This window comes from Mesoplodon mirus (assembly GCF_964341445.2).
Source record: "Mesoplodon mirus genome assembly, chromosome: 7".
In the NCBI taxonomy this organism is placed as follows: domain Eukaryota; kingdom Metazoa; phylum Chordata; class Mammalia; order Artiodactyla; family Ziphiidae; genus Mesoplodon; species Mesoplodon mirus.
The window spans coordinates 14,440,221-14,457,566 of NC_138983.1; the positions used below are offsets into that span (position 1 = coordinate 14,440,221).

A 17,346-nucleotide genomic window follows, 5' to 3' on the forward strand; every position below is an offset into this window, starting at 1 on the left:
TCCCAGGCTCAGCTCAGAGTCAGGGCTCAGCCTCCCTGGCCTCTCCCTGATGGGGTCCTGAAGAAAGGCTGCTGCCTGCAGAGGCCAACAATTAGGAGTCAAAGAGGCAAATGGCTAACAGGCCTTCCCATGCTTGGCCTTGGAAGAGGGCGGCGGCTGAGAGATTAGGACGAGGTGGGGGAGTGGGGGAGTGGGAGGCAATCAGTAACTTACCAGGGCCTTCGCCCATCTCAGTGCTGGGGCCTGGGGGGTAAGCCTGGATTGGTTTAGCAGGCCACAGGTGTGCTCTGGGCCAGTGACAGGATGGCCAGCTGGACGCCACTACTGGAAACACTTTTTTTTTAAATTTAATTTATTTTTATTTATTTTTGGCTGTGTTGGGTCTTTGTTGCTGAGCACAGGGCTTTCTCTAGTTGTGGTGAGCAGGGGCTACTCTTCGTTGTGGTGCGCGGGCTTCTCATTGCGGTGGCTTCTCTTGTTGCAGAGCACGGGCCCTAGGTGCACGGGCTTCAGTAGTTGTGGCTAGCGGGCCCTTGAGCACAGGCTCAGTAGTTGTGGCACACAGGCTTAGCTGCTCTGCAGCATGTGGGATCTTCCCGGACCAGGGCTCGAACCCGTGTCCCCTGCATTGGCAGGAGGATTCTTAACCGCTGCGCCACCAGGGAAGCCCTGGAAACACTTTTTTAGGCAGGAGGATGTGTGCACAGGGGCAGGGCTCAGCCCAACTGAGGCAGCATCAGAGCTGAGCCCAGCCCGCAGGGATCAGCCTCGCAGGTGAAAACAATGTCACGTAAGTGAAAACAATGTCACGTGCACTTGCTAACAAACAATTGAGGGCCACCTGCTCTGCTGCAGCACAGCTGCCGCCAATGAACACCCCAGGTGGGCCAGAGGAGCGGGGTTGGGCCTATCAGTTAGGCAGGGAGGAACAGATGGTCAGTGGGTGAGGCTGGGCCCTTGACTTAACTCAAGTAACAACACCTGAATGCCCAGCTTTGGTTTCTCAACAAGGAACCAATCCAACTAATAAACCTCAGGGCAGACCCTGGGGTTAAAGAAAGGTGGTGGCTAGGCCTAGGTGGAAGAAGGAAAAGGCCCGTAACCCAGCCCTGAGAATCAGGAACAAATGCCCCAGGAGGAGGGGCCTGTCTGGCCTTCCCCGGGGCCACAGCGCCCCTTGGGCACTACACGTGCCACAACTCTGGGGAGTCATCACATGTCACACCCAGGACTTCCTGGGCTGCCAGAACAGAGTCAGTCTCTCTGGAGAAGCTGGGAGATTCAGCGTTCTCACCAGGAATATGTACATGTCCAAGGCAGAGCGTGATGTCAGTTCAAATGCAGCAATTCTGGGAGGTTCTGCTGCCCTCAGCCAGCCCTATTTTTGGATCCCACCTTATACACATGGGAAGGGAAATCCTCAGGGCAGCAACCTGAATCCAAGGAACCTCTAAGGAGGAGGCGCTGCCCCAGGAAGAGGCCCTCCAACCTTCCCCAAGTGAAAATGTCTAACTTCAAACATGTTTTCTCTACAAAATATCTGATTTCTCTGAAAGTAATAAATATTTACTGGGTTCTATAACCAAGGAGCAATGACAGGGGAAGGGAGAGGAAAAAAAAGAACCTTTGTGGTGACTCCAATGACAGAATCCTAGAGAGGGAGGCTTCTGTTTCCATGTAGCTGAGCACAGGCAGCCGCCAGGGCTGCTCGGATGGGCTGGCACAGCCTTCAAGGGTGGGAATGGCTGACTTTAGGGTTCTTATCACCTTGGGCAGGAAGCCTGCCATACTGCCAAAAATACAGGCACGGGGCAGAGAGAGGGAGAGAGAGAGGGGAAGAAGATACCAGAACTAAAGGAGAAAGACCCTGAAGGAGAGCTTCCTTCCTTCCTCCTCCTAGCACTGTCTCCTTCCTCTTTCTGCCTCCACACCAGTCTCTGGGCCACCAGCTGGAATGTCGAATGGTGGATGGCAACGGCAGGCAGGCAAGGGGCCAGCTGCTGGGCAAACCCGGGGCAGGGGGCCGGCAGGAGGAGCGGGATGACAGCCTTTGTGAAGCAGCTGCCGAGGGCGGTATAAGCAGAGGGCCCTGCAGAGGGAGGTCAGAGGGTGAGTCCTCTCAAATGCTATCACTGGCCTTCACTGCTGCCGTGAGTCTCCAGGAGTGCAAGAGCAGGGACTTCCGGGTCCCCATGGGGGAACCAGCCTCCCCTCCACCTGGCTTGAAGCGGACAAGGGATGGGAGCAGCTGACGAGTGGGAGGCTCTCTGTCTCCTGGGACCACAAAAAGGGATGCTGCTGGTACTCGAGCACACCAACTTTTACTGCAGGGTTTCTACAAAGGCATCAAATTCTCGGACATTCTTCTCGTGCACAGCCAGCTTCTCTGGTAGTGAGTCCTGTACCGGGAGGGGAGAGAAAAGCTGCTTATTCAGGTAGGGCCTTGAAGCCAGCTGTCACCCTGGGCTGAAGGGAGCACGGCAGAGTCCGGTTCAGCAGTGCTGGGTTGGAGAGCAAAGTGCCGAGCAACTGAGCAAGCATTGGCCAGTGGGCCTTTGCCCAGCAGGGGTTAGTGGGGGCTGGGGAGGTGGACAGAACAGCCTAGGGAATCTAAGCCAGCCACACACATAATGAGATGGAAAAGGACCATGCCAACAATAGGATGACACAGAGAAATTCAACGTGAAGTATCTTTGGCACAGATGAGACTGACATTAGAATAACACAGTAGGTTTAGAGCCCTACAAATTCAGAACGTGTACAAATGATTTCTTCACAGCCTGTGGTGGGCAGGCATCAGAATCCCCTGGGGGCACATGAACAAGGCAGTCCCAGCCATACTCCCAAGAGATTCTGACCCGGCAGGTCTACGGTGAGGCCTAGGAATCTGCATCTTTACATCAGCTGAGAAAGGGATGGGTTAGAGGGGGTTGAGAGAGAACAATGAAAACAAAAAAAACAGAACCATGAGGAATTAAGTTTAACTGCCCTCAGGTATCAACCATTAATTAAAATGTGGTCCTCATCAGGTGGTCTGTCTCCACTGATGAATTTGCATTTGAAGAGTTCAGCCATCACAGAAGACTTCCTGACAGGCACGAGATACTTGGTACCACAGGACTTACAAAGCAGCCCAGACAGGCCCGATGCCCGGGCAGGTTTGGGAGGTTGGGGCAACCAGCCAGCACTGGCTGCAGCCTCACGTTGAGCCTTTGGACTCCGGTTCCGTCCAAGCAAACTTCAAATGAGAGGCCAGGGAGCCAATGGTTAAAAGCCTAAAATCAGAAGCCAGACTCTTAGGGGTCAAAGCTTGTTTTGCCAGCTCAGTGTAACCACCAGCAAGTTATTTGCTCCCAGTGTCGTTTTTCTCATCTGTAAACTGGGATAATAAGAAAACCTACCTCTTAGGGTCATTGAAGATTCATGTAAAGCACTTAAAAAATGCTTGGCACCTAGAAAGCTTCAATAAATGTTAATAATAATGACATTATTGCTGTATTATTATTACTGAGCATGCTTTTCTGATTAAATCAAATCAAGGGCAGCTAAACCTAGATTCCTATTCCTACAGCCATTCCTCTGATTTCGACACAGGAGGTGATATTCCTACCTCAGGCAGAGGGACCCTGACATCTTGTGGCATGGGGCACCCTGAGTTTGCGGCTGTGCAGGGCACTCCTCTGCCCTTCAGAGACAGGAAATAGGAAACACCCTAAGCGGAGATGTGGTCATTACAGTCAGTATCAGGACATCTGGCTGAACACGAGAACCAGGGAACGAGCTCTCCGAGGAAAGGGCAAGAACACCAATGCTGGGGACCTTCTGCCCTGTACCACTGTCATCTGTCTGGCAAGCTTAACAGCTGATGGCAAGAGCTGTTGGAGCAGCCTGGCTTAGTGGCATCAGCAAGCAGAAGACATCAGGCACCAACAACAGGAGTGTGTGAGAAATGCTGTGACAAGAGTGCTGAGAAAAGGAGGAAATGAGCGCAAGCAAATTTGAGATAATGACCGCCAGGCACAATGCAAATCTCAAGTGTGATTCCAGGAAGGTAATGGTCTAAAAATCTCCATCCTGTTACAGGGAAGATGGGAGGTGTGGGCGTGGAGGAGTAACAGGAAGAAATTTCCAGGCCTGTGGAGCAGGAACGACCATCGAAGGAGGAAAGGAGGCCAGAGGATGAAGTGGGGTGGGGGAAGGGGTTTCCATACCAAGTCCTCAGCCATGGACTGTGCCCCGATATCTATGGAGAGGCTGCTCAGCTGAGGGGGGTTCTGAAATTCACGATAGAAGGTCCCCAAGTCCATCGGAAGAATGTCGTCTTTAGAAAAAGCTGGTTTCTTAAAAAACAAGACAGACTCAAGTTTAGCTTGCCTTGGACCACAGAGGAAGATCAGAGGGGGGGTAAGCTATCAACAACCCTCTTTCCTTCCAGTAATTAGCAAAGAAAAGGCTCCTCCAGGCTTATCTTAGAGAAATCTTTACACCTTCCTCTTCTAGGCAGCTGAGTTAAGCCTGGTGATGACATCCCTCTCCCCTGGTTAGGTTTTTGTCCCCTTCCTTCACACTCCTCTCCTTGGAAAAGGACTATCCAGGGACTTCCCTGGTGGTCCAGTGGTTAAGAATCTGCCTTCCAACATAGGGGATGCGGGTTTGATCTCCGGTTGGGGAACTAAGATCCCACATGCCACGGGGCAGCTAAGCCCATGTGCCACAACTAGAGAGAAGCCCGCGTGCTGCAACGAAAGATCCCGCATGCCACAACTAAGACCCGATGCAGCCAAAAATTAAAACATTAAAAAAAAAGGGCGGGCTTCCCTGGTGGCGCAGTGGTTGAGAGTCCGCCTGCCGATGCAGGGGACACGGGTTCATGCCCCGGTCCGGGAAGATCCCACGTCGCGGAGCGGCTGGGCCCGTGAGCCATGGCCGCTGAGCCTGCGCGTCCAGAGCCTGTGCTCCGCAACGGGAGAGGCCACAACAGTGAGAGGCCCGCGTACCGCAAAAGAAAAAAGGGTGGGGGGCTACCCATTCATGAATAGGACCTACGCAGTTACCACTGGAAAATCCCATTTCAAGTTGAATTTCAATCAAAGACATGGCACAAAATGCCTTACTGTTGATGGGCCTCCAAATGCCTCCCCAAGCAGGGTGTAAGGGCAGGTTCCCCACATAAGATGCACAGCCAGCACCCATTCCCTCTGCCTACACCGACCCATCTGATCCCCAAAGTCCTATTCAAGTGCAACGGATGCTTCCAGGTTTATTGCCCCCGAAGCAGCAAAGGTCAAGGAAGATGACGGCAACTTACGAAGTCGATCATGACAAAGTCGTCCTGGGTATTGCCACTGCTGCCCCCACTGGAGCCATCAGAGTGCAGGCTGCCCTGAAGAGGAGATGTAGTCTCTGGGGAATCTGGAGGATTCACCTGTTTCAGAATAAGGCAGAGGTAGGGGCTGGTTCTGGGCACTGGCTGTAAACCAAAAGCCAAGGAGCATGGCTAATGGTCTGTGGAGGAATAGTGAATGACTCGCCCAGGAAGGACAACGACTACGGCACCATCTCACTGCAAACTTCAGTCAATGGTGGACTCACCATGGGATCCACATCCTCCAGCTCCAAATTCTTGGGAGCAAACATGGCAAAGGGTATGTCCAAACTGGTCAGGGTCACCTGAAGAGACATGGGAGAAAGTATTAGTGTCCCCCTTCCCCCAGTTTGCCTGCTTCCTTAGAGCCCACCAGAAGCCTGGGGGTCCAGCACGTTTGCACACCTCAGCTGACCATGCCACCCCTCAGGTTCCTGTCTTGTTGGAGACCTCTCCAACCCCCCGTGCCTCCCGCTGCATGCCCACGGCATCAACAGGGGTGAGGGCTCCCCAGGACCCTGAGAATTCAGCTTTGGAAGCTGGACCCACAGTAATTCAGTAACAACTGCTTTTCACTGGCAGAGCTGAGGAGGAACGTCCTATTTCAGGTTAGGCTGAGGCAATGACACTTCGGTGTAACGTGTCTGTACCTAATGGCGTGGTCTCCTCTCCTATATGATCGCAGAGCAATAGTTAACTTTTCTGGAGGGAGGTCACAGGTTATTAACCCTCTTCACAAAAAATTCACACACACACACAACTTCACATGCGATTTCAGTGGTTCCACAGATCCCAGGTAAGGCCTCACTCTGAGGGCTCACACATTCTCACAGTTGCAGGGGCAGAAAAATCACCTGGTTGATGGGTTTGTTGACAAAAGCGCCCACTTTCCGGACAAAGATGGTCTCCAAGACATCATGGGGGGAGGCCCGTCCCTCACTGCTGTTTGACACAGTTTCAGTATCCTCACTGGAGCAGAAAGGTAATGTTGGTTCTCATTCTCAAACCATAGCAGAGCCTACTTGGTTCCCCATAAATCCACCATCTTGTGAGACTGCAGCCTAGGGCAGGAGTTACCCCCCACCAGCTCACATATGTGGGAAATGGCAATATGTGGTCTGGCGGCTGCCACTGTCACCCTCCCTTTTGAGTTGAGAGCAGAGGACTGCATTTCCTGGAGAAGCTAAAAATTATGCATATGTTAATGAAACTTGGTGTTACAATTGTATAGAGCTTACATAAAATTTAATCTGTAATACCAATGCTAAGCATCAATCATCGTGCATCTAGCAATCATACATATAGGCAAGCGGCTCTCATAAGCAGCTAATTTTAATATTAATCTAATTACAAAGCCAGCCTCAAGATTTTAGATTTTTCCTGCCTTCTTTTGTTTTGTTATCTGAAGCTCCGCACCATGTTTCCTCCCTTCTCTCTGCCCCCAGTCATCCCTCTGTTCAGCAAGATGTTCCAATGACACATTCAATTTGGCTGCTCCCACTCCCTCCCTCTAGACTGAGGCTGAGTCCTGGAAGATGGGGGACTCCAGGCAGCAGAAACAGGGGCCCATACTGTCGCTACCAGACTAGCAGTCATAGCCCTACAAGCAGCGGGGGATGGGAAAGCCTCAAAGCAGGGGCTCAAGATGGGAAACACTATGCAGTCCACGTGGCCTCTAGACTCCAGCCAGCAGGGAGGACCAGCATTTAAGAACCCCCTACACGGTGTCCTCTGTCTTAAGTTACTCCCAGTCATACCCCAGGAATCAAGGCTCAGAAAATGAGAGTGTAAAATGACCAAGAGGATCCTCCTTTGATTCTCTGACAGGAGGAGGGATAAGAGGATGGAAGCTTGGGGAGCCAGGAATGAAAGTAATTACTTTTCCTGATGGATGGCACAGAAAGATCTTCCCAAACAATCTCCCCCTCCTCCATCTCCACTGTGGGAATGGAAAAAAAAAAAACCCAGGAATTTCTATGATCTGAAAGTTCGTTTAAGATGTGGTGGGGCAATCAACGTCATTAGCTCTGGGGCCTTCCAGTTAAGGGAGGGAAGGGCAGATCAAGACAGGCCCAGCTTCCCACAGAACTCCGAGTGTAATGGAAAGAGCGAGCCCAGGCCTTGCAATCCAAGGAGCTAGGCCTGTGTCTGGCCATCTTGTGAGCTCAGTGCTCTCTTAGGCAAATTGCTTTACCCTTCTGAGATCCTCTCGTCTTTTAAAAGGAGGTAACCGTGGTGATTTTTGCAGGGTGGGATTATGAGGACTTTTATTTCCACCTAATCAATGTCTTCAAATTTTGAATTTCACAGACTATCACTTCTGCAATCAGAAAAGACAAAGATTTTTTTTTCTTTTTCAATTTTAGTGAGGGAAAATAGTTGTTTCTAAAGGATCTCCATGAGGCACTAACATAGTAGAAAAAGAAAATCAATCCTAACTACCACCACAGACACACTGTGACTCCCGACGTCAGGGTTATGGTTAACAACGCCCTGTTGTGGTCTCAGAAAACACTGAGGATGCCAAGGGAGTCGATCCTGGGGTAAGAGAGGAACATCTGAAAAACACCTTCACTGGATGAGGGTGAGAAGCACTAAGCCCGACGCTTGCTGTTAGCAGCAGTGCCCAGGGAGAGCTTCCTCACGTATCAGCTGCAATGTACAATTCTTATTGAGAATTTTAAGGATTCCACATTTTTCCCTCAAAGGCCAAGCCTGAGCCAATGCTGAAAGCTACTCTTTACGGATACCAAATAAGCGCATGTGCTGGGGAGGACAGGTCCCTGGCTGGTCCAAAGAGCAGCAGAGCCAAGACGTGAACTCACCTGCTGGAAGGTGTGGCAGCACAGTGGGCCCCATCAGAAGGGGTGTAGGTTGCCAGTCTCTCCTGGTCACCAGCCTGGGCACCGTGGGCAGGCTGGTTGGGAGCGAGGGGTACCCCACCTTCCTTCCCGGGAACCATTAGCTTTGGGGAAAAATGGAAAAATACAGCGAATCATGGCCGTGTCAGGTAGAAGGGGAAACTCATGGCCTAGCATGATGGTATCTGCTTTTCAGCTTTTCCATCACCAATGCTGCCACCAAGTGGGCAGGAAACCTTGGAAATCTTTATCCTCTCTGGGGCTCAGTTAATGGAAGACATGCATGGAAATGACTACAGAGGGAAAGACAGGGAGAAAACACTTGGGAAACTCTTCTTCCCTTTTTGAAGTCTAAAAGGGCCCCGCTCAGAATCATCTTAGTCCTCCAAAGCTACAGAAGAGCTTTGAACACTGGTGTCTCAAGAGGCCCTTCAAATGTGTCAGGGCAGGGGAGGCAGCGTAGGAACCCCTAGTGTCCTCCCCATCTTTAAAGATATACCTGGTAAGGGTGTGTGGTGTTTAAGCCGGCAGCAAACACTGCTGGACAAGCCAGGTCAGCTGATCCAACGCCCAGGGCAGCAGGCTGACAGGAAAGGCGAGAGCTTGAGAGCTAAGCAAGAGAAAAACAAAGAAGGGCAGAGGAAAGGAAGAGGAAAAAATAGGCAATCCTAGAGTATGACTAATGATCAAGATCGGCAGAGAGGTAAGGAATGGATCCCAGCCCACATCCTCACGGTGCGGGGGGCCTGAGGTAAGGGTTAAAGACAAACCAGGCCATTACTCTGTAAATAAGAAAGCAGACTTGTTTGCAGTGGGATTGAGATTCCCAGCTCTGTGCCTTCCAAAAGCCTCAAATGAGTTCCTTGCGCCCCCTTTTCCCAGGGGCTCAGCTAACTGTTTCAGTTTCCACCCCGGTAGATCTGTGGAGCACAAGCCTGGGCAGAACTCGGAGCCAAAGTCATCAGTTTTTCCCAGGTCATTCTATTTTCTCCTTTGACCTTGAGGTCTCTTTGAAACAGAAGCAGTCTTCTCTAATCACACCCTCCATCACCACTGGGTTTGGGAGGGTTCCTATTTATATTGAAAAAGAAAGAAAACCATTCTTGGATGGTTTATTTGGAAAAAAAGATATAAACAACTCCATGTATTTTTCACATCAATGGTAGGAGGGAGGGCAAATGACAAATCCTATTTTGGGCTGCTGTGCTATGGCTGTATACTGTTAAAAATCAATTACCATGCCTCAAAATAACCCACAGAAAACTTGGGGATATTTAAATAGCTATACCCTGTACTTTATTTACAGTTTTTAAATAAAAAGATACCGCCTGATTATATATACCCCCTTCTTCCCAGTATGGACTCACTTGATGGGAAAAGGCCAGTCCTGCCATGGGGACCCTCAGAGTGTCCGTCACCACAGGAGTAGGGGTCTGAAAATGTGCCTTTGTGACAGTAAACACACACTGTGCACAGATACACACAGAGACAGGAGAAACAAGAGAAGAAAAAAGAAAAGGGACTTGAGAAAGAAGTGAAAAAACTCTGGAAAGGGCAGTTGCAATAGAGGCTGAAATGTACAATGAAGTCAGGAGGGAAGCAGGGAGAGAGCTGCATGACTGCCTTTGGAAAAGGACCGCCTGGAAGGATGTGAAGAAGAGATGTTTATCCCTGGTGCTCTCCCTGATGAGCAGGTGGAAAACAAAGCTGAGTTGAGCTGCTATGACTTGGCGAAACCTGAACCAAGCATTAGTCTGTCTTTAGTCAAAAGAGAGTGGAAGTTAGAGAGCAGCTTCCAATAGGAAGGTCCTGAGAACAGACACAGGTTGTGCTAAGCAGGAATGAGGACACTAAGGTTAAGATGTTAGACTGAAAGCCTTTTTCTGGGGACTCAGGATCTGCAGGCTCAGGTTTAAACAGTTGACGTTTGTTGGCTGGAACTTTAAAATGCTCAGATACCCAGCTGCAAACTTTCCTACGTCATCTCAGGGAAGATGAGTGGGGGTGTGCAGGTGTAGGCATCAGGGTGTGTGTGTGCACGCTCTTACAGTCCCTGACGGTGTAGGAGAACTTCATGGAGTAAAAGCTGGGGCATTTTCAAAACTCATGATTTCAAAGCTAATTATGGGTATGATGATTGTTTTGGGTCTTGCTGTTCCATCTTTAAGTCTCACCAATTAGCTAATTAACGCCTAGAAATGGAGGTAGGACCTTAAGTCACAGTAGCAGGTTCAGGGTCACAACTATTTCTTGACTCAACTCTGTGCCCAAATGACATAATGAGCCTTATTTTGTTGGGGGGGGGGGCGGGAAATCCAGCTCATTAACATGTATTTACTGGATTCTAGCAAAAGCTCAAATAGAAGTTGTTGAACGATTATGCAATTCCCTAGGTTAAACCAAGGAAGAAACTATTTCAATATTTACAGGAACAAGGAGACCAGATGGCATATGATTCTTCTCTCTCTGTTCTACCATCAAGGTTCTAAATGAGTATTTCTGCACCAAACTGTATCAGTCTTGATTACAGGTACTCAGGGAGAAGTGACAAGGCTCACCCATGGGTGCTCAGTATTGATGAGATCTTGACGTGATCTACTTTTAAACTGTAAGAAGACACAACTGAGACCATGAAAAATACAGACTCTCCTTACACAGGTTAACAAACTTTTTTGCAAACATCAGGTACAGAAACTACTTAACTTCCCTTTATTTTGGGGTCAGGTCGAATTTCCACTGTATCAGAGAAAAAGACAAACTGATTTGTTAAGGCCCAGACTCACCATCTTTCAGATCTCCCAAGTTTATATACTATTTATGAATTTATCACATGTAAAACAAAACTGTTTAATGAACATTAAATGACATATTCACATTCTGATGATCTTAAAAAACAATCTACTCACTAATGTGCACTAGTAAGAAAGTGGGCTCTCCCCGCCTTTTTTGGTCAGGATTGTTCCATGTCAGCAAGTGTACCAGAAGCTACCCCCTCCCAGAGCAATGGTGACATCCATGCCTACATATACTAATAGGTGGAGGGAAAAAACAATTTCCACACCCCCAAACCAAACTGTCTAGGTAACTTTACAACAAGAATCTCTTTAACTCTAAACTGGGACAACAGAAATAATAGTGATCCATGGATTTTGTAAAGTGCTTCACACACCAGTTAGCTTTTGTGCTTAACTTCTGCTTTTAAAACAAATTAGAACTATAATTTTAATCCAGTACCTAACAACCCAGGATATAATAAATTAAATTTTTTTCTTAATTAAGAAAACATAGAAAATAAAAATGTATGCATAGCTAATTAATTTGTTGGGTCCCCCAAGTCAGATGGTGAAAAGGGATAATCTGGGGCTAGTTTCAAGGAAAGTAGAACTGACTGATGTCTAGAACCATCTAATATGAAAGCAAAGAGGAGGGAAATAATAGAGATGATGGGCAGGCAATGGGTAGAAGATGAAGACTTGGGGTGGAAGGGAAGAAATGTGCCCCTGAAATTCAGTCAGCTGGCAAAAATGATTCCTTATCTGAAGCAGTCTCAGTACCACATACATCATACAACACTTCTTTGTGAGAAGAAGTTCTCACGTTGTTTGGAGACTGTGTTTTATTGAAACTGGATTTGACACTGAAGATGGACTCGAGTGGAAAAGTTAATGGTTAAAAATGTTCAGAGAGGGAATGCAGATAGGCAGATATCTGTGTAACTATGAAGAAAAACTGCACGGTTGGTGTCTTACTGGCATTTTATGCTAAATTATCATTGGCTCCTTTTGTGCTCCTTCCATTATGAGGAACCAGATTTACCACTTCAAAGAAGAAGTAGCTACCAAATTAACAAGTGTAGGTTAGAGTACCTCTCTGGTACCAGAACACATTTCTGATTTTCTGTGACTGATTTTCTAGGGAATTTTCAGATGTCCCAGGAAGGTAAAGGTTACAGGTAATCTTGCAGGTTAAGAATGATTACAGACTAGAAACACTGCAGTATTACCAGCTGGATAAGAAGGCTCTCCCTCACCCCTCAAAATAACCTCCTTGAAATGATCACCATCACCACCGAAAGAGATTGTATCTAAATTCTGACACCATTTCATAAGGCCCATATATGTACCAAATAACTACTGCCGCCCCGGATCCTGTTTCCCCCTACCTGGGATGGAGGGGAGGTGGAAAAAGAGGTGGTACACACTTCTTGAGAATCTTCCACAGAAGGATATGTTACTCCAGTGTCCTCACCAGCGGTTCTATGGTGAGTGGAAAAGAAATCATGAACTGACTGACGGCAGTAATTTCAGAAAAGATACAAAGAGAGGTTAGATACGGATGCAAGTTGTGACATGAACTGTTTCAGGCAGAGTTCCTAATGGCAAGAGAGGTATGTTGAATCCTTGATAATTTCAAACATTTCCAGAAAGCAGCATCTAGAAGTTGACAGTGGCTTTTTTTTTTTAATCCAAACATTTTACCTGACATATCATTTGAGAGGATTTTCTGAAGCCTGGCCAGTGTTGTGACCAAGAATTATCAGCAATAGAGAATGCAGTGAAACAAAAGTCTAGACTCCAAAGACAAAACCTATCCAACTTCATGAGTCCTTTACAGAAAGGCAGCATCTCTCCTGATACAAATCTATTCCAATCTCTAGAAAATTCTGTTATCTGGGATCTAGGTCTGGAGATATTTGATTCTGATGTATAAAACTGCCTTGTGGGGCCTCCCTGGTGGCGCAGTGGTTGAGAGTCCGCCTGCCGATGCAGGGGATACGGGTTCGTGCCCCGGTCTGGGAGGATCCCATATGCCGCGGAGCGGCTGGGCCCGTGAGCCATGGCCGCTGGGCCTGCGCGTCCGGAGCCTGTGCTCCGCAACGGGAGAGGCCACAACAGTGAGAGGCCCGCGTACAGCAAAAAAAAAAAAAAAAAAAAAAAAAAAACAAAAAAAAACTGCCTTGTGCCAGTCAGTGGTGACCTGAAAACCATTTAATTTGCAAAGGACATTCTACAAATTACTGTCACTCTCACAGTCCCGAAGTAAAATCAAATCAAAAGTCAAATCACTACTGTCAAGATCCAAAATATCCAAGAATTTTCTGAGACTTGGTACACCCTAAGTCTTGGTATACCCTATAGACAGCAGCAAGAATGAAAGCTGGCCACTCCACTTCCCTCCACATGGCGTCTCCATCAGTGCCCCCTGCCTATCAGTGAGTGCTGATAAAGGTGCTCTATGGACCTGTGCAAGATGGATGCTTCTGCCTAGCTGCAGTTTGGGGAAGTGTTTTTCACAGTCCTCACCTGTAATTGCAGGGATGCATGGGCGAGGAGCTGGGATAGGGACGGTCCACAAAGTGATCAATAATAATCCCCATGATAGGTGGGGTCCTCTCAAAGTGCCTGTAATGCAGTAAGCAGATTGCCGTATTTGTTAGAATGCCTTGTCAAGTCCCCCTGAAGTCCTCAGAGAGCCCCTCGCCTCTTATCTATCGGCAGGAACCACAGAGCCTTAACTACTACATCCCTAAATATAAACCACCCATTCTACATTGGCTCTGGGACCCTCAGATTCTCCAATCTGGAAGAAGGGTTCTCTCAGTTCAGCAATGGAGAAGCTGAATTGTAGGCTTAGCCACAAGGTTTGGAGGAAAAGAACTTTAATATCTTTAGAAGAGTTCTATTGGATTCCAAGGCTCTTTCCTCACCTGGTGGACATGAATGCCAAGTTAATTCTGTAAGCACAAGAAAGAGTGATGGTGCCCACAGGGGTACCCACTGTCCCAACACGAACTGTCTGGAAACCTAGGAAAAGAGATACATAATTAGGTTTTTCCAGAGAATACTTACAGTACCCGCAGTCTGTCTTTCCCTGAACCACTTAGCCTGTTGTGCAATCTCTGGCGTTACCCACTTAGCACCCTGAGTGCAGCAGCCTCAATTTCATACATACGTGCATGTGTGTGTATGTATATATATATTTTTTCAATTTATTCTATATTGACCTAATATTGCCAGGGGAAACAGCATTCTATTTCCAGATAAAACTACCTTCAAAGGGGTAAAATGATGATTAGTCCTAAAGCTTAAACAAGTCCTAACCAACCCTGTCCAGATGTGCTACTAAGACAGCAAAGGGGCACAGGGAGTTTCTCACACAAACACCTCAATTTATGAAGTAAATGCACTCCCACCCAAGTTGCCACCCCAGAACTAAATACAGAAAAGAGTCAGAGTGTTACAACAAAGCTTTCCTGGTTTTCTTGGTTTCATTTCCAATTTTTCAAAATTGTTGATGCTCATCAGAGACATTTAACATGCTCATTGTAGAAAATTAGGAAAACAGACAGTCGTATAAAGCAGGGGTCGCGAACCCCTGGGAGGCCAGGCCACAGAGCAGGAGGTGAGTGGCGGGCAAGCGACTGAAGCTTCATCTGCCACTCCCCATCACTAGTATCACCTCCCACTTCCGTGGAAAAATTGTCTTCCACAAAACCGGTCCCTGGTGCCAAAAGGTTGGGGACTGCTGGTATAAAGAGTAAGAAAGAATACTGAGTTACTGGAACTTTTGGGAAAATTATTCAGTCATTCCCTGGTGGCTCTTTGGACCACCTACCTGTCTTTTCCTTACTTGTATCACTCATACTAAAATCACAAGCTATGTATTATTACAGGCAGCATCCAAGCATATCTCTGAAGTCAGGAGAGCTCTTAACAATACTACAAATGTTTTTCAACCTTGATACATACCTTCTCCTAAGCCATTCAGCTGAACTTCCCCAAAATATATTCTGTAGGGAAGGAAGAAAGAAAATGTTACCTGGTTCTTTATTCTAAGGGACTACATACCAAACACCGAGAAACAAAATAAACAAAACCAACCCTTCTTATCTGCATGAACATCTCTCCTAATGGTGCAATATTGCTACCACTTGATTAAGCTGTAGGCATGGGCATGTAGATGGAGAGGACTGGTTAAGAAATTAGGAGAATAGGGACTCCCCTAGTGGCGCAGTGGTTAAGAATCCACCTGCCAATGCAAGGGACACGGGTTTGAGCCCTGGTCGGGAAGATCCCACATGCCGCGGAGCAATTAAGCCCGCGCACCACAACGAAGAATAGCCCCCTGCTCACCACAACTAGAGAAAGCTGGCGCACAGCAACGAAGACCCAATGCAGGCAAAAATAAATTAATTAGTTAATTAAAAGAAAAAAAAGGATCAGTTAGTAAATATTTTATGCTTGTGGGCCACATAGTCTGTAGCAACTACTCAGCTTTGCTGTTATACTGCAAAAGTAACCACTGATAATACGTAAACGAATGGAGTGGCTATGTTGTAAGATAATCTTATTTATAAAAACAAGGGACTTCCCTGGTGGTCCAGTGATAAAGAATCTGCCTTCCAATGCAGGGGATGCGGGTTCGATACCTGGTTGGGGAACTAAGATCCCACATGCCGCGGGGCAACTAAGCCCGTGCGCCACAACTTCTAAGCTCACGTGCCTCAACTAGACAGCCTGCGTGCCCCAAACTACAGAGCCCACGCGCTCTGGAGCCTGTGCACCACAACTAGAGAGAGAAAACCTGCATGCCACAACTAGAGAGAAGCCCATGCGCCGCAACAAAGAGCCCGCGCGTCGCAATGAAAGATCCCGCATGCCTCAACGAAGATCCCACGTGCCATAACTAAGACCCGATGCAGCCAAAAAAGAAAAATAAATACATAAATTTTAAAAATATATTAAAAAATAAAAATAAAAACAAGCAAATGGTCTGCTGACCATAGTTTGCTGACTCCTGCCATAAAGTAATACATGAATAATGTTAATAAACTGTCACCAAAGGAGATTTTGCTAGGCACCCTCTGACAAAAAGCTGACCATCAGCTCACTACTCATCTGAATACTGGTACAGTGCTTTAAATAATCTGATTATGTTCCACTTTTTCTTGGCTATATTCTTTCTTTCTTTCTTTATTATTTTTTTTGCGGTACGCGGGCCTCTCACTGCTGTGGCCTCTCCCGTTGTGGAGCACAGGCTCTGGACGCACAGGCCCAGCAGCCACGGCTCATGGGCCCAGCCGCTCTGCGGCATGTGGGATCTTCCTGGACTGGGGCACGAACCTGTGTCCCCTGCATCGGCAGGCGGACTCTCAAGCACTGTGCCACCAGGGAAGCCCCTTGTAAATACTGTATTACTCCAGAGATACAATGAAGACTTGAAACACAGGTATGAGAAGGACTAGGAGTCCTAGTTAACTAAGCTGATGACTAGTAGTGTAACATGGCTACTTACAGAAGAACCAAAGTGAAGGAAACTTAGCATAGGTAAATGGGAAATAAAAGAAAGGAATCTATTATATCTAAATAAAAGTCTAATAATTTTCAAATGGAATACACATCCTGAAACCTGGGAAGACAACAAAAATGTATTAAAGACTTGGAAAAATAAATATAGGTAGGGTTGCTGGATTATTTCAACAGAACTAGTTAAGTCTCTCATCCTTGGTCCTTCCAGCCTGCTATACTAATTCTTCTAAAGTTCAGCTCTAGGGACTTCCCTGGTGGCACAGTGGTTAAGAATCCGCCTGCCAATGCAGGGGACACGGGTTCAAGCCCTGGTCCAGGAAGATGCCACATGCCACAGAGCAACTAAGCCCATATGCCACAACTACTGAGCCTGCACTCTAGAGCCCGCGAACCACAACTACTGAGCCTGTGTGCCACAACTACTGAAGCCCGTGCATCTAGAGTCCGTGCTCTACAACTAGAGAAGCCACCACAATGAGAAGCCCGTGCACCACAACAAAGGGTAGCCCCTGCTCGCTGCAACTAGAGAAAGCCCGTGCGCAGCAACAAAGACCCAAGGCAGGTGAAAATAAATAAATAAATAAATAATTTAATTAAAATAAATAAAATAAAGATCAGCTCTATACATGTAAGCCAAAGGCTAAAACCCATGGCTCATCACTAATATGAAACAGAGTCTTGGATGATTTAGGAACCCTTGACTTTCCATGCTCTGCTCTCACACTCTGCTACACATCCTCCTCACCACCGCTCTGGTCCTTTCGACAATCTGAGTACAGCTCATTTCTGCCTCCCATTTCTGTTCCTTGCA

General features: G+C 47.5%; 1 protein-coding gene across 8 annotated transcripts in view; it reads right to left on the minus strand.

Moving 5' to 3' along the window:
• Positions 1 to 1,544: 1,544 nt before the first annotated feature.
• Positions 1,545 to 17,346, minus strand: part of ATG13 (autophagy related 13) — a 48,824-nt gene continuing 33,022 nt past the window's right edge. For 6 of the 8 annotated variants that reach the window (XM_082626922.1, XM_082626918.1, XM_082626921.1 and 3 more), the window contains 11 exons: positions 14,976 to 15,016; positions 13,934 to 14,030; positions 13,530 to 13,628; positions 12,389 to 12,482; positions 8,726 to 8,836; positions 8,191 to 8,330; positions 6,220 to 6,334; positions 5,593 to 5,670; positions 5,309 to 5,425; positions 4,212 to 4,340; positions 1,545 to 2,399 (listed from right to left, as the gene is read on the minus strand). In XM_082626922.1, coding sequence (XP_082483048.1) covers positions 2,322 to 2,399; positions 4,212 to 4,340; positions 5,309 to 5,425; positions 5,593 to 5,670; positions 6,220 to 6,334; positions 8,191 to 8,330; positions 8,726 to 8,836; positions 12,389 to 12,482; positions 13,530 to 13,628; positions 13,934 to 14,030; positions 14,976 to 15,016 — 1,099 coding nt within the window. In that variant the 3' untranslated portion in view covers positions 1,545 to 2,321. Of the gene's footprint in view, positions 2,400 to 4,211; positions 4,341 to 5,308; positions 5,426 to 5,592; positions 5,671 to 6,219; positions 6,335 to 8,190; positions 8,331 to 8,725; positions 8,837 to 9,593; positions 9,693 to 12,388; positions 12,483 to 13,529; positions 13,629 to 13,933; positions 14,031 to 14,975; positions 15,017 to 17,346 lie in introns of all 8 variants that reach the window. The other 2 variants (XM_082626924.1, XM_082626923.1) reach the window with 2 other exon arrangements.